The sequence below is a fragment of the Peromyscus eremicus genome, chromosome 6 (assembly GCF_949786415.1).
Source record: "Peromyscus eremicus chromosome 6, PerEre_H2_v1, whole genome shotgun sequence".
Classification (NCBI taxonomy): Eukaryota; Metazoa; Chordata; class Mammalia; order Rodentia; family Cricetidae; genus Peromyscus; species Peromyscus eremicus.
In genome coordinates this window covers 82,631,030-82,648,096 of record NC_081421.1, presented here as the reverse complement: position 1 = coordinate 82,648,096, position 17,067 = coordinate 82,631,030, and the positions used below count along the sequence as shown (strand labels likewise).

The 17,067-nt window shown below is 39.3% G+C and overlaps 1 protein-coding gene across 2 annotated transcripts in view; it reads right to left on the bottom strand.

Annotated features, from left to right (window-relative positions):
* Positions 1–17,067, bottom strand: part of Vav3 (vav guanine nucleotide exchange factor 3) — a 341,908-nt gene that overhangs the window by 125,169 nt on the left and 199,672 nt on the right. For both annotated transcript variants that reach the window (XM_059266122.1, XM_059266121.1), the window contains exons 16-17: positions 489–590; positions 97–197 (exon numbers count right to left, since the gene is read on the bottom strand). In XM_059266122.1, coding sequence (XP_059122105.1) covers positions 97–197; positions 489–590 — 203 coding nt within the window. The remainder of the gene's footprint in view (positions 1–96; positions 198–488; positions 591–17,067) is intronic.

Here is a 17,067-nt window from a genome sequence, read left to right as displayed (position 1 = left end):
AATAAACACATATTAAGAGTAAATTGGGCCTTAATTGTATTTAGTAAGTTTTATGTCCTCATTAAAAACAAAATCCCAACAATAAACATGACTTACCAACAGAATTAACTCTGCCACAATTGTCTACTCTTCCCAAACATTCTTTGTGTGCTTTTGCTCCACACTTAAAACATAAATAGCCTTGATAAAATGTTCCCCTGCAAGGTAAAAGTGGAGAATGTGTATTAAAATGTGTAAGCTGTGCTTTGTAAAATCACTAGTCCAAGGACTAGGAAGAGGAGATCACGATGCTGTCCAAAGTACCATCAGATCTTTATCACTATGGGATTCTCGAGGAAACAGAACAGGTCCAAGGCTAGCAAGGACCTACTGTGTCTCAAGTGGGAAAGTAACAACTCTACTTCAGGACACCTTTGTAGCTTGCTAAAAAGTCTTAAATACTTAGCAGTTCATTTAGACTGGAAAACAGGCCTGACAAGAAAGCTTACCTCAGGAGCATCTGGCAGACTCTGCAGGACGTCACCCGAGTGAAGGTGTACATCTTGAAGTCGTGGAAATTGGAGTCTGCATAGTCTGGCCTTATGTTAGATCTGTGGAAAGGGAAAAGTCACTTCCTAAACAAAGTCTCACAACAAAGTGGCAATCGAAGAGCAAAGTTCATCAAAACTGCATCAAGGAGAGATCTAATTCAAGCTACAAGGTGAGCCAGCCAGTGCATACTGGCTTCCAAGCCCAAAGTCTGCTAGCACTAAAACCTGTGTTGAAGCCCAGTTGTGTGGAGACCTGTGACACAGGAGACGACTGCAACCTGACACATCCCAGAACTGCAGGTCATAGAGGTCTCTGCAGCATGCCACCTTGGTCAGCCTTCTGGAAACCAGAACCAGCTGGATATCCATGTTTGGGGACAGTTTCTTTGCATTGCCATGTCATAAAAATATAAGCCTGCTGGTGAGATGGGAGGTAAGGCAGAGTGCAGTGTGTCTCCAGAGCTCATCTCTAACGAAGCGCACAGATTACGTGAGGGTCTTCAGAAGGGAGTGAAGTCGTCCTCATAGAGAAGGATGACCATCAATGCATCAATCTGATCAGAAAAAAAATACTTCTTCCTTAACAATCTGCTTGCTTCACAGTCCAAATAAGCCTGGACAAAATCACTTTGTGTTTGGAATTATACCTATGATATATGCTCAGGCACTCAAAATGCTCATGTATACCTCAAAGAAACATTTCAGTGTACATTTAGCAAATGCTGGAGATAGAGAAAACACTTGCCATTCATTGCTTGTTTAACTTTCCCATTAGTCCTGACTATCTGGCATGAATAACAGCTATGGCTCACAAATAAGGAAGCACGCTTATCCTAAAGCATTGGCTTCCCCTAAAGTGATGGAAATGGCAAAAGAAGAGCTTCTACCAAGGTATGTGTTCTCAGCCACTAAAGCTACAGTGATAGAAGAAAATCAACAATATCTACATTTAAATTGCTAGGGCTTTGAGACTTAATGGGTGTGCTGGAAACAGGAAACAGTCGAATATAGACATTTCTAGAGAACTGTTGGCATTGTTTTTAATCTAGCCATAGCACAGAAAAATAAAATAAAATAAGCCTTAGATGGATATGAATTAGAGGTTCATCTAGAAAGATAATATCTTCTGAGACATTACACACAACTTGAGAGACTGTAAGACACGTTTGAGATTCTGATGAGCTAGGATTTCCCCTTTTATAGAATATAGCATCTCTCAAGCTCACAGAGTCGCGGCGTAATGAAGCATAACACAGGCAGGCAGTCAGGCATCAATCTCTGAGGTACCAGGAGAAGCCTTATGAAAAAACATTCACCAAGGCAATTGGAGTAGCAGGCAGTGATGCAGACGTGTCAGAGAGGTCAGCTTTCCCATCCATCTGCTGAATAGGAGCTGCTGAAAGGAAATCAAATCTGAGGGCCATCTGGGAGTTCTCTGCTACGTGCTTCTGGTGACCTCTCTTTTTAGGAAAATGGTCCGGTGCATGACGAAAAGCATGGCTATTTCCACTATGCTATTTTTTTTGTGTGTTGCTGATTAGAAATCACAGTGCCCTTCTTCATAGAAGGATCTAGAAACAAAACTCTCACACTGACTCCAGAAAGTCAGACACCGAAAGCTGCATCAAAACCCATTTCCATAGCTGAAAAGGGCTGCTGTTCATTTTTCTAGAAGCATCAAAATGACTCAGTCATATATACATTGTCAAGTTTATTCTAAAGCAGTGCTTGTTCTAAATGGAAGGAAATAACATTTCCATTCCTGAGAATTTAAAAAACTCATCCACCTGTAGTTTCTAAATCAAACTAGGTTTCTGTTGGGTAGAAAACTGTATATTTAGATCCACAAGAGGCTTAGAACTTAATCAGTCTTCATTGGACATGGGTGGCACGCCTTTCCATTTGAATCAATCCAAGTTCCACACAGTAAACATGTATGTGTGTATACACATATACATACAAGTACATATAAGATATACACAAGGTACACATAAGAACATACATGCATGTGTACCAGAGCTGTGTTTAAGTCATTTTTACTTAAAACTTTTACCAACTAGCTGAGAACAGGCTACCTTTTCAGAAGACACAAAGCTGAAGGGAAAATTGCAAATACACCATGGGTGTTTTTTTTTGTTTTTTGTTTTTTTTATCTTATGATTAGGAAAAAAACTGAAAATATTGTTCACAGTAGTTGCCTTAAGGGAAATGAAATTTGAAGTAATAGAATAAAATGATAGGGAGAAACTGTGACTTTTTTAAAACTAAAGCTGAATATTATTTTTTTCAAAGTTTCAAATCAAACATTAAAGAATAAACGTTAACTCTATGACCCTGGAACTGCTATAGAGGCACTATTGAATATAAAAGCACAGTTGAGGGTAGGAATCTGAAATTAGACCACCTGGGCTTAAATCCTCACTTGCAAATCAGAACAGAGTGACCTCAGGTGAGTTGGTAAGTATAAAACAGGAATACTAATAGAATCAACTCAAAAGCAAAGTAATGTATATGAAGTGCTTAAGACATTGCCTGAATCAGAGCTAGTATTCAGTGTGGGCCATCATTAATGAAGTGGGAATATCAAGTTCACCGGACAGTAGTAATGCTTCCTGAGTGGTAAAGTTTCACTGTTTGTCACAATGAAACTCCTGGAGGATCTTTCTTCTCGTAAGACTTCCTACTCATGAGGCTGTTATTCAGTGATGTCCTTTGCACCACAAAGCCAAATATAGTAATAATAATAATAATAATAATAACTATTGATATTGTTATTATTTATTAATATTATTTGAGGCAAAGGTTCATGTAGCTCAAGTTGGCCTTGATTTTGCTATGAAGATGAAGATGATCTTCAATTTCTGATCTTCCACTTTTTAACTAGGTAACAGACATGTGCAACTATGCCCATTATATGTGGTACTACGGATCAAACCTAGACTTCACTCACACTAGACAGGCAGCCTCCAAACTTAGCTACATCTTCAGCTTTGATAGAACTATTTAAGTACAGTAGGGAACAGAATTACTCAATAGAAGACGTGTATGCAAAAAAAACCCAGAGGATTTAATTAAGTCAACCACATGGCCTGTAGCCTATGAGCTTGTAGAATCCAAACAAAGTGAATCACTGATGTTGAGAAGAGTTGGAAGAGTACAATGGATCCAGAAAGGCCAGCAAAAAATCAGGATTGTGGGTTTGAAAAGATGCAAGAATGGTCAAAAATGGCATTTAACCTACACCTCTAATGCACACAGCATATTGCCAAGCTCTCCACATGTCTTCCCACATTGGACTTCTTACAGGAAATCTGAGCAGACTCACCCACTCATTTCATGTATAGTTACTGAGTAACTACCATAAAGGCTTGTTCTGAGGCTAAAAGAGAAAATAAATACTTCAGTCATGGCCTAGAAAGTGAAGAGGGGCGATGTACATGAGCTAAGAGGCCAACAGAGGCAAGGGAAGAGATAAGATTTTGTATAAAAAAATTACATCACATTTAGTTGATCAAAAAGGACAAAAAGTCTTAGTGGCTATTCCATACAGAATTCCTTGTAGTGAGGCAAGAGAAGACATAGAAAAATCAAAGATGCTGTGGGTTCTCTGCAGAAGAGCATTGAGAAGGAACCAAGCTAGCTCAGTCATGTAGCTACACATAGAGACTTCAACAATAAAAAAATTAATTTTTGAGAATTTGGATGCAGTCTCACAGATTTCTGAGAAATATGCTCCCATTTTTTCACTTTACACTGGTCCCATTTTTATTAAAAGCAAAGGCAATTAAATGTGTGTTGAGTGAGGTGTGTTCATATTCTTGACCTCTTCACAGTGGACATGCTCTTCTTCCTACCTAGCCCCAGCACAGATCCAAGCTGAGACATGCTTGCCTCCCACCAGCCGAGATACCTTCCCAGATCTTAATTCTCCCAACTGCTCCCTGGGCACCTTAAATGTAGCACATATAAAACCCATTTAGACACTTATATGACATGTCTGATGAATCTAATTCATCTTCCAACCTAGAAATTTCAGAATCACACAATACGTTTCCCTCTCCTTCATACTGTGTTCCTTTTTTCTTAATTTCTCCATTCCAGTTTCTCCTTCCCTAAAACAGTAACCAAAGTCTAAAGATGCATCCTTAAAATTACCCCCTCAGACATTCAACCTTTACACACACACACACACACACACACACACACACACACACACACACCTTTTTCTGTGTCAAATCCTGAGTAAGTAGGCATATTAAATGGAGGTGGTGGTGGTGGTGGTGGTGGTGGTGGTGGTGGTGGTGGTGGTGGTGGTGGTGGTGGTGGCATGGTGGTGGCAGTGGCAGCAGTGGCAGTGGTGTGATGATAGGTACATAGGTATTAGTGGCCAGTTCCCAGTGGAAAGAGAGACTGCAATGCTTAATTGCAGGTATTTGGGCCTCTACAATATGTTCCTTGGTACTCAATGGCTACAGACTTAAACAGACTCCTGAGGGGGCTGTCAACTGTGTAACTTTAAAAGACATCACCACACAATACTACAAGTTTGTACTACTGCATGTCTCTATGTGACTGAGGACAAGGCAACTGATGTCCCCTTCCTAACCTGTCTCTTCTTTAGAGTCAACAAAAACTGAACCAGAAAAATCGATTGCTAGGTACTTACAAATGTTATAAGTTGGGGAATGTACTTACACTGTACCATTTTCTGCATTTGTTTTCAAAAGTTTGCCCTTTGCCATAATACGAGATGCAAAAGAGAAACATAACAATTAACTGAATTTCAGTTAAATGTTATACTTTGTATTGATTTATCTAGACCTCTTCTTTGTGAAAAACTAATATCCTCTTGTATAAAGTCTATAATTTCACACACAAATATATTTTAAATAGTATAGTGATAAACATGGCCATTAAAAACAATTTTAGGGACTGTGGAGATAGTTCAGTGGGTAACAGCATTTGCTGTCTAAGCATGAAGACCTGAATTCTGATCCCCAGACCCATGCACAAGCCCGTGCAGCTAAGAGCAGCTCTAATCCCAACACTGATGGAAATGAGGGGACAGGGATATTTGCTGGGGCTTGCTAGCCAGTGAGACTGACCAACCATTAAGAACTTCAGGTTCACTGAGAGACACTGACTCAAGGGAACAAAACAGAAAGTAATAGGGCAGAACCTCTCTGATGTCCTCCTCTGCTCATGCCTGTGTAAATGCGTGCACACATGCATGTGTGCGCGCACACACACACACACACACACAATTTTATGTTTAAAATTAACATTTTTCTCTATTTTAACCACAGACTTTAATTTATAAACTACTGCTATATTAAAATAATTTTAGAACACAGAAAGCAAATACTAGCAAAAGGAAGTCATATAAAACAGCCATGACCAGTCAGTTACACAGGAAATAATATTATAATCAATTTATGATAACATCTTATCTCCTGCATTCTCGGTATTATGCATATTTAAAACTCTCCAGTGTAGACAGTTTGACAATTATCCAAAATATATGAACTAGTGATTCCATCCTATTGTACTTAAAGTGAGAGATAAAAGCAAATGTTGGTGATTCAAATACCCAAACCCTGAATATAGTCGGCTTTGTCTACTCAAAGTCCACAGATATGTAAGATGCATGGGTAGATATGGGTATTTTTATTGTTCAAATTCAGAAAATTTACATTCAAATTATTCTTTAAGAAGATGTTCAACAATCATAATTATTCTATTAAAATATTTTTACTCTCAAAATGCTAAGATGGATGTTTCTACTGGATCCTCCTATTAACCTTTATTTAACCTCTGATACTTATTAGCAAAAAATAGTTCTAAGTAATACTCTTGAAACTAACCTGTCTTCTAGAGGGTGTTTTTAAATTTTTATTTTAGCTTCAGGGTATATATATATATATATATATATATATATATGAATTCTCAAAACTTTTAAAATGTGCATACTTAAAACAATTTATCATATTATTAATGAACTAAAAAGTGTTGTTCATTTTCAAAAGATGCCAAAGAAGAAATTTAACCAAATGTATCATACATAGGAAGTACACATATGTGACCACAGCAATCAGAATGCTAGGACAGGAGGACAGGGATATCAAGGGCAGCCTGGGCTACAAAAAGATATCCTGCCCCATAAAAGAGTTAACAGTGAAAAGGTCTTACATTCTTCTGATCAAAATGACAGCAAACTAGATAGGTATTATAAATAGTAGTTATTACAAATAGTTCTACAATGTGATAAGGGATATCAAAAGAAAAGAAAGGAAGAAAGGAAGGAAGGAAGGAAGGAAGGAAGGAAGGAAGGAAGGAAGGAAGGAAGGAAAAAAGTAGATGCAATGGTGTATGCCTGCAATCCTACCACTTATGAAGCTTGAGACAGGGTTATCATACACTTAAGGCCAGCCTGGCCTACATAGCAAATACCAAGCAAATCAGAGCTACATAGCGGGATCCTGTTTTCAAAAAGAGGGGAGAGGAAGGAAAAAGCATACTCAATACAAAACATGCACATTGTACTTGTTATCAATTAAACAACGTTCCTGAACTCATTATATTTCTCAATCTTTTTTTTTTTCAAAAGAGTTCAATAATACAATATGGCAAGGCAGATATGAAGGAAAGATGTTTTTAAAATATGGAGAATACCCAAAATTCTCATTTAGAAATGGCATTATTGGGAATGACTAGGGAAACTCAAGAAAAGAAACTGAAGAGTAATGAAATGAAGAAAATACAAAGATACCTCAAAATGGCTTGCGAAAAAAGCCACACGCAAATGTCCAGAGCTCACCAGCTCAAAATGGAGTAAGATGCATGCAGTGCCTCCACCAAAACTCCCTTAGAATCACAGATTTAAGGGTAGAGTAGAGCTGGTGAGTGCCCACTGCAAATCACCTCTAAAACAAAATGGGCCATTATGAATATAAAGATGTTTTCTTACATGAGTAATAGTATCTTCCATCAAGGCTAAAGACAGATCAGGTACAGGTAATCCATAAAGGCCAAAGAAGACTTAGTGTTTCTAAGACAGAGACTGACATGCAAGACCTCTTATTCCCCACACATCACTGAGCCAGCTGGACCACTGATCAAGCTTGCTAAAATGCTTCTTATCCACTTAGAACCACCAACTAAATAGTAAAGCACATCAGAAGAGGGCCAGCAAGATGGCTCAGTGGGTAAAACATTTGTTTCACAAGGCTGACAACTTGAGTTAAGCCCCAGGAACCCATGGTAGAAGGAGAGCACTGACTGAGAGTTGTCCTCTATGTGTACACCATAATATGTACATTTTGTGTACACACATATGCACATGCACCATAATGGTTTTAGATTTTAAAGATCACAAGAGTTGACCCAGCTGTCAAATCAGAAACACTTCTAAAATCTCCACTTACAAAGAAACATTCTTAACCTAAGGCTCAAAATGAGGCTAACCATTTTGCATCTCAAATGTATATGCTTTTCTATAATACATACATACATATATACACATAAAACATTCAGAGTATCTTTAAATGTTGGTAATTCCTTTCTCTAACTGAAAACTCCAAAATAAAATCTAAATATTTAAAAATGGCCTACTCTGTGGAACTGAAATTGAATCCCCTATGTCAGTAATAGAAATTACCAAAAACACATCCACATGATCTTTCAGTAAACAATGCTCAGTTCTTGCTTGTTTCTTTCACAATGTATTCCCTTAACAACATGGTAGACTAATTATGCTGCTGGTTATTTGCAAGGACAAAGAAAATGAAAAAAACAATCAGGTCCTTCAAAAAACAATTAAAACTAACAGAGTTCAGAAGGAACTTCTTCCTAAGGATTGATAAAAAGAAGGAAAGCAAAAAAAGATGTATGAATCACTGCAAGTTTAATTTCTTATATTCCAAATCACGCAGTCTCTTCTCCAGGGAAATGAATAAAGATGTCCAAAATACCAATAAAAAGAAGATAATGTTTGGCTCTGAAAAATAGTATTTTCCTATCTATTATATATTGCATTCCTTCATTTTATTCAAAGCTGGTTTTGTAGTAATTTCAAATATACATCCATCACTATGTTTCAGTGACATTTCAAGGAAATTATTGAATTAAATGTAAACTCAGTTAAGTCTATAATAAATTTACAGTGGAAAATGTCAGATTATGGGTAATTTGGGATATATTTCTTATACACTTGAAATGACGTTTTTTTTCCCCCCTTCCAACATGGTCTTTCTATTTTTACTTTAATTACAAAATCAGATCTGTTATTCCTGAGGTAAAAGGCCAACATTCAGGAGAGGGAGAAGGAACAGGGACCCCATTTGTTGGTATCCATTGTGTGACTCAAAATTGATGAGGACAAATAAAAAATGTACACATGTACATTTTGATAGGTTCTATTGATAAAAGAAAGGAAATCACTGTATGTTGGATGCTGATTCTGTTATTATTTTTGTCACCATAAATGCCAAATATTTAGTAGAAAAATTAGAGACCTTATCAAGGTAGAGAGGACATATCTACCACCTCAAAAATGAATAAATGAGAATAAAGCTTTCCTTGTATTAAGCATAGTAAAACTTCTCTTTGCTAAGAATACATTTCATTTGTTCACATGATAAACAAATGAATTGAAAATTTATTATGGGCTAGCCATTTTAGAACTCTGGGAACACAACGGTGGATTTATTTATCTGAGAACAATAATCATGGATTTCTTTCCTAGCCAGGCTATTGTGCTTTATTTCAATTCTCCCAGTAAAATGCATTGTACATTTGCATGTCAGTGAGTACAAGAGAGGGAAGAAAACACACAGAGAGGTGTCTCAGTGTTCACGTTTAAACAAGATGTCTTGCCTTCTAGGTAAGGACTGGTTTCTAAGGATTCTTAAGGATTTTCATTCTCTGACCCAACACACCAGTTACATAATTCAAACAGCAAAGATAACATGAATTTAAGCTGTAGAAAATTTTAAATTATGACATATGAAATTGGCTATTAAATGTGTTTGAGAACAGTATCGATATTGTTACCAGGAAAGCCGTAAGGAACAAAAGAAGGAAGTGACAGGCTTTCTAATGCTTCCCTTTAAATGTCTAAAATAATTATGGGTGAAAAAAGATCTTTAATCAACATTTCATCCTCTATATACAAAGCCTTTTCCTGTTACTTTATTATTTTTAACTTACTTTTTAAAAGGTTTTACACATGAACATTGAATTTATATTATTTTTTCCCTTCCTCCCCTGCATTCCTCCTGTACCCACTTCTCAAATTAATGAGCAGTTCTTTTATTGGTGGAAGTAGTAAGGCAACTCTACGTAGTTAAAAGGGAGGTTTATTTCATGGACTAACTTACAAGTGAAGGGATAGGTAACAGCGCCCGGGAGAGGTGAAGATCAGTCCAGCGGTGTTCTCTGGAAGACTCCACTCGGTCTACCTGGTCTACCTCCAGCATTCAGGATCCAGGAACCAAGAGAGCCAGCACATCTGGATCTCGGGACTTAAGGGCTCCTCTCTTGGCCCCACCTCCTAGGCGTGACAGTTACCGGAAGCCTCAGTAGGGGTAGTACTTCCAGGTCAAACCTGGAACAGCTACCCATTACATTCTTTAATTATTATTGTTACATATGAGTGTGTAGATACTAGACTTGTATACAAAATTATAAATTGAGAAGGATTTCAATAAATTCATCATAACTTAAGTCTACTGTAACCCACCAATATCGAAACTCACTCTTTGGAGAAAGCTTTAAAATGTTAAATCCACTTATTAAAGGATAGTAATCATATGTATAGTAATTTGCAAACTTTACTTGATAAAATGGCCAATAAGTATATTTTTTAAAGATTTAAATTTGTTTATTTTAATTTTGTTATGAGTGTGTGTGTGTGTGTGTGTGTGTGTGTGTGTGCGCACACACATGTGCCGGCACCATGCCATGTGCATGCACACAGAACTGGAGTTACAGCCAGTTATGATCTATTCGATGTGGAACCAAATATGGGTCTTCTGGAAGGCCAGGAAGCAGTCTTAACCATTGAACTATCTCTCCATCCCCAAAAGACATGTTTTAAAGGGTTGTCTGTTGAGATTCAAGGCCTGGAAGGACGTATGGGTTATAAGATACCTGTCTCTTTGAGCTCCCCACAAGCTGAAAACACAAGACTCAGATTCAATAACCTGTGACAAGATAATCTGAGCAGGAATTAGGGTCTGCTTGAGTCACTTCCACCACAAGAACCAGAGATCAGAGAAAGACAGGTATGAGAGGTCTGGCAGCTGTCTTGTTATGGAAGTGACTGATGGGGGCGGGGCAGAAGTAAAACATCAGCGATCTGTGTTAGAGTAGGACAGGGGGTACTGGGGCTCCAAGGAGTACCTTAGGCAAACACTTGTTTGGGGGAACAAATTGTGAGGTGTTGACCAAAGTTTTAGGATAGATTAAAAAAAAGCATGGATAGGGTCATGAAATCCAGACCACACTAATATATAAGAACTGAGTTAGAACTAGATAGGTAACAGGACTAGAGAAAGACATTTAGCAGAATAATTAAGATAATGTGATTTGTCTCAAGACACCTGTTTGGCAGCATGTCTATCCTAGTATGTTAGGCATTCTTGGAACAGGGCACAGGGTGCTACAGATGTGGTGGTTTGAATGAGAATTGCCCACATAGGCTCATATATTTGAATGCTTGGTCCCCAATTGGTGGAATTGTTTGAGAAGGATCAGGAGGTGTGGCCTTGTTGGAGGAGGTGTGTCCCTCCAACAAATTAGCTCTTCCTCTGTGTCTCTAACTTGTGGATCATATACAAGCTCTCAGCTACTGCTCCAATGCCATGCCTGCCTGTCTGCTCCCATGTTCCCTGCCATGACAGTAATAGATTCACCCTCTGAAGCTGTAACCAAGCCCCCATTAAACACTTTCTGCTATAAGTTGCTTAGTTATGGTGTCTTTTCACAGTAATAGAAAAGTTAACTAAGACAACAGGTGAATATGAGAGCTGACAGTCAATACAACCAAAGTCCAGAAGGCTTCCAGTGGTGGGGCAAGATGGAGTATGTAGAAAGTGCTGAGAAAGCAAACCACCCCCATGTACAGGGCCAGCAAACATGAAGGGACGGGGATTCAACAGGAAAGGACTACGGCATAGAAAAATAGAAACAGCAGGGAAAGAAGAAGAGAAGCACAGCGCAAGTGGTGCCTTCAATTTAAGGGGCAGGTAAGTGCAAACAGATGCAGACACACCCATCCATGCACAGACAGCATCCACCTATGGGAGAAAACAGCACTCCCCCTGTGCCTGCATGAAGGCTGGGGGACCTTGAACCTTCTGAGCTATGTTTCTGAGCCTGAAAGTAACTCAATGTCTCCAACACTAACTATCCACCCTCAAGCAGGAATCTCAGTTAATTTTTACTCCCTCTAACCCCAGCGTGTTCAAACTGTTTCTTTCCAGATCCATCCTACAAAATAGGATGGTAACACTTTCCAAATATGTCTAAGGAAAACTAATACAAACCTGAGATGGAATTGTGATTGCCAAGTAATGCCTTCTTGGGACATGAAGGCAAGTTAGTTTTAGGATCCACAAACCTTTGGTTTGAATTGAGCATGGTATCCCAGGGAGGTTCCCATATGAATGCCAAAAAGAATGAATAGGAAAAGGGTATTTCAAGGCAGCCTGTTTTCTGTGGAGATAGTTGTGCATAAGTGATTCAGAATGTTCAGATGCACGAGCCAGCCTCACTCTCCATTGTGAAGTATCAGATTGATCCTCTACTCCAGTCTTTCTGCTGAATGTTGCTTTTTACCCCCTCCAAACTAATTACATTAGAGAAACTCAGACTAAAGTATTCGGCAAAGCACACTTTTCTCACTATCCTTGTCAATGAACTTCAAATTGTCTTGTGATTTGGGACTTCCTCTTCTACAGTGTCTATCCATTTTGAAATAATTTAAAGTCCCAAATGAGACAAAAAGCATACAGAAGAGCAAAGCTCAGGTGGCTACTCCTAAAACAAAACTCACAACAGTTTGACTGGCACCATGATAATCTATCAAAAAATTCTCAAAAGTGTTCTCAAGACGTCCTAGCGAAAGGACTTCAAAATATTTATCGAGTACCTACTGTGTACTGGATAATATGCAATAAAAATAGGATTAAGTCTCTGGCCTTAGAGGGTTGTTTTCCAAGAGGACTCAATCAAGCCCTTAAAGCCTTCCAGGTCCCAGCATTAGGAGAGGCTGAGTGATGAGTGAGCTTCAAGGTGCCTCCCCCAATATAATAGTTCCCCTCAAGGTCTTGCCTCTTTTCCCAGCTCAAGTCTCATATGTCCAGTTTTCACCACAGTCTCAGAGTTCATTGCGGGCTTGTGCCCACAACATATAGTACTCATGGGGCTTTTTTCACATACAAAAAACCAAACAGCCCACAAAAGTCCTGTGGCTGAGCCAGGGGTATGGCTTAGTGGGTAGGAGTGCTTGTTGAGAAGTGTTAGGACTTGTGTTTAAATCCTAGCACCTATGTGTTAGGAAAAACTGAACATGGTTAGGAACATGATTGAGGGGTAGAAACAGGAGTATTTGAGGGGCCTGATAACTACCACCCCTAGCTCCCATTTACTGAGAGGAATAAGGCAGAGATTGATAAAACCAGACACCAAATTCTTCCTCTGGCTTCCTAGTACATGTTTACCACACACACACACACACACACACACACACACACACACACACACACACGAGCTTGCACATATGTTCCCCTGCCACACAAATACAAATGTTTCAGCTACACTCAACCCTTAAGTGAACCCTCCCTTAACAACTACCACCCTCCATTTAGACCTCTAGTTCTTTTCAATTTGCAACTGAATTTTTCTGGACCTGGGTCTCTTCACAAACAACCTGTAGTGAATACCTGTTCAACCTACCTATGACCTTGAAATACCAGCCCCTGGAGCATGGACTCGGGGCTGCCCTTCCTGAGATGCCTGTAGGCCTCGCCCGTGGGCCTCGTTCTTCTCTCCCACATGGGCTTGGATGGTGCAGACTGACATAGGTGGCAGACCAGCATGGGACAGTACCTCAGCCTTCCAGGACCCTGCTACGATAGATTCTCCTATTCTGTTTAGTGAGTTTTCTTTCCTGATAAATTCCTTTTACCCTTTAAGCAGACTCCCTTAGATTTCTCGTTATAATAGCCAGCTAAGGGAGACACATGTGAAACATTAAGACACAGTGCTCTTCGTAACTTACTCCTGACAGAGTCTCTGAAACCCTTACAGATTGAATTGCTAGGAAAATCTTTTGTTATAATAACACTGTTAGCCCCGGTTTCCACATGTTTGTGATATCCTGAGCATCATTTGTTCCAATGAGATTACTCCTTATGACCATATTTGCCAGCTTCAGAATGGGGGGGAGGGGTCTGTTGCCAACCACATGATCACAGGGTTAGAATTCTACCCCAACTTTCAGAGAAGAAAGAGTTACTGAAAATTAATGTAATCACTACTATTCAGGGATTTAATCAGTCTAAATACAGCAACATCAATAAATACCAGGAAGGACTAGGTTTGTGGAGGTGCCAGGATGCTCAACATGTGGAGGTTCCTAGTGGTAAAATATTCTGCATTGAGTTGTGTGTCAGATGGGGGAAAGTTCTTCGTTTATTTCCTGTCATACACAGAAAGAACGCTTAGCATCATTAGATATCCTGCTATTACTAAGATTATGTCTTTGGCCTCAGGAATCAGAACCTGTAAGAAATGACCAAACAGGTTCACAGACATTGTACAGAAATGTTGACCAGAATCCTGGAGCAACACTAATCTGGAAGGAAGGATGGAACTCCCAGCATCAGCCATCACTAAGCGCTCAGGATATCTAGAGCACACTGACCACTGCTTTACATGACTTTTCTCATGTAACTTGGTCTGCAAGCAGCAGACTAAGCACTGGTATCTTCACTTACAGATTAAAAAACCATTGCTTAGCAGGCTTCAATAATTTTCCAGGGGTCACTAGACTAGAAAAAAGTGTCATGCATGATTCAATTATTTCTTATTAAATTCCAAAGTTAATGCTTTCAAGCTTTCTATGACATTGGAGTTTAATAAAAAGAGAACTTTAAGAATATCTAGGGATATTCATGGGGGCCATCACTGAGACAATGAGCAGAATAGCATCCCCAGCCCATGAGAACATTCTACAGAATGTCTGTTTATGCCTATGGTCACACTAACCCATTGCACTCAGCTGTAACCATAGGATGTTTCATTCTAATCATCTCATCACAGTTCCATTCTAGTTCCCAGAAAGGCATTCAGTATGACAAGCAATCTTGGGGCCATGTTTCTGGCTGGTGAACTGAAGCTATATTAAAATGATCAGCTTCATAGAGCAGCCACAATTTAACAGACCCAACTCTCTCTGGAGTCTCATGATATACTGGTATAATTAAATGTTGCTATCAGTCACCATACACAGGTTGCTTGTACTGCCCAAACCCCAAGACAATTAATGATGCCTTTCATATTTATACATTACTATTGTTTATATAGCTATTTTACCAATTTTTGTTTGTTTGTTTGTTTTTGTTTTTTGAGACAGGGTTTCATTGTGCAGCCCTGGCTGTCCTGGAAGTCGCTCTATAGACCAGGCTGGCCTTGAACTCAAAAGATCCGTCAGCCTCTTCCTCCCAAGTGCTGGGATTAAAGGCATGCACCACCACTGCCCACCAGTAGAACAAATATAATTCTTAATCAACAAAGAGCTTATATGAAGACTAAATGAAGAAGACATATGAAAGACTGCATTGCACCTAGCGGAAGACAGGAAGAGACAAAAGACAAGTGAACATTGTTATCCTGTTTGCATGCTACAAAGCACGCCATGAGATACTTTATCTCAATTTTGTGATTCCCAAATTATAGCTCAGTGAATCCAAGCAACTTACTCAAGTCCATTAAGCAATTAACACATAGTGTTCTTATTCACTTCACAATATTAAGTACTTTGGAGAAGATAATGTGGGTCATGAAGAAAACATGCTTTAAGTAGGAAAATTCTATCTCTACTATTACCATCCCATCATGGGCTCAAAAGAGACCCATTTACTTCAAGGTATCCTTAAGTACTTAACCTCTCTGCTGCAAACCACCATTCCTTCTCAGGAATATTTTTCTTCTCTACCACTCCAAATGCTACCAATCTCTGTAGTTTAGGTCCCATCTCATTAGCCCATTTGTTGATTAACAGGGTTACTGGTGCTCAATTTTACAGTTCTTTATAAATTCAGCATATTAACTCCCTGAATGAAGGGAAGCTGGCAAAATTTCCTCCCAGTCTGTGGGCTGTCTGTCTGTCTGTCTGCTCTGATGCTAGTCTCTTTTGTTATGGAAAACCTTTTAAATTTCACGTGGTTCCTTTTGTTGATTCTCAGGGATATTGTTGGGCTACTGGACTTCTGCTCACCAAGTCCTTACCTCTACCTAGATCTTGAAGTGTATGTCCCATGTTTTATTCTCAGTCTTGAATAACAAGGAGGTATTCCCTAGCACCTCAAGAGAGATAGCAAGTCAGTGTAAAACATCAATCAAAAGTTCAGAGGTCTAAGGGGCCCTGCTATCTTCTGCAACTGCCAGGAATTCATTCTGGTTGCAGTAGGAGACATAATGACAACATAACACTGATGCTGGGTAAAGGCCAGATTCTAGCATCATCCAGGAATCTTTCCTCATTCCAAGGGCCATGAATGTGCACCAATGGCTCCAGGAAGATAGCCAGGTCCTATTTACTTATACTAGTCAGAAAACTCCCAGAAATAATGTTACAAAGCTGACTGAGTCCAAAGTTCCGTAGACAAGGTGGAAGGGTATCAAGACCTGAGCTAAGACGATGGCATTGGGAATGAAAACAGTCAAAGATTAAAGACAAAAGCAACCCAAACAGTTACGTGGATTTGGAGGTTGGTACTGAAGAGTTACTCTTGTAAAAATCAGCTGAGTGCTTACAGGGCATACCCTCGCATCAGGAAGATTACAGAAGAGGCAAACTGGCCCAAAGAGCAATCATAGATTGTCCCCTATTTCCCCTCTTCTGGACAGCTTCTGCATGAGACACGTCATCATGGGCAGGGCCTTAAATCCTCCCAATGGTCATATGGGTGGAAAAGCTAGAGAATGCAGAATTGAGCTTTCTTTGAAGATGGTAAGGGGGTGGATGGAAGTGAGGAAAGGGGTGTGGTCACTAGGTCCAGAAGACACTCAAGGTTTTCCCATCACCGACCAAACTCAAAAACTTTTGGGCATACTGGGTAAACCAGGAAGTCAGAGGCCTGCTTTTTGGTTCTCCTGTGTAATAATTTGGCAGTTACCTAAGAAGTGTTAAGGCAAAGAAAACAATTATTGAAACATGATCCCTTTTCCTGATAGCTTGAACAAGGTAACCACACAATCCTGGGATGTACATACTTGTAAATAGTAATTCTAGTAGATGAAGGCAAACACA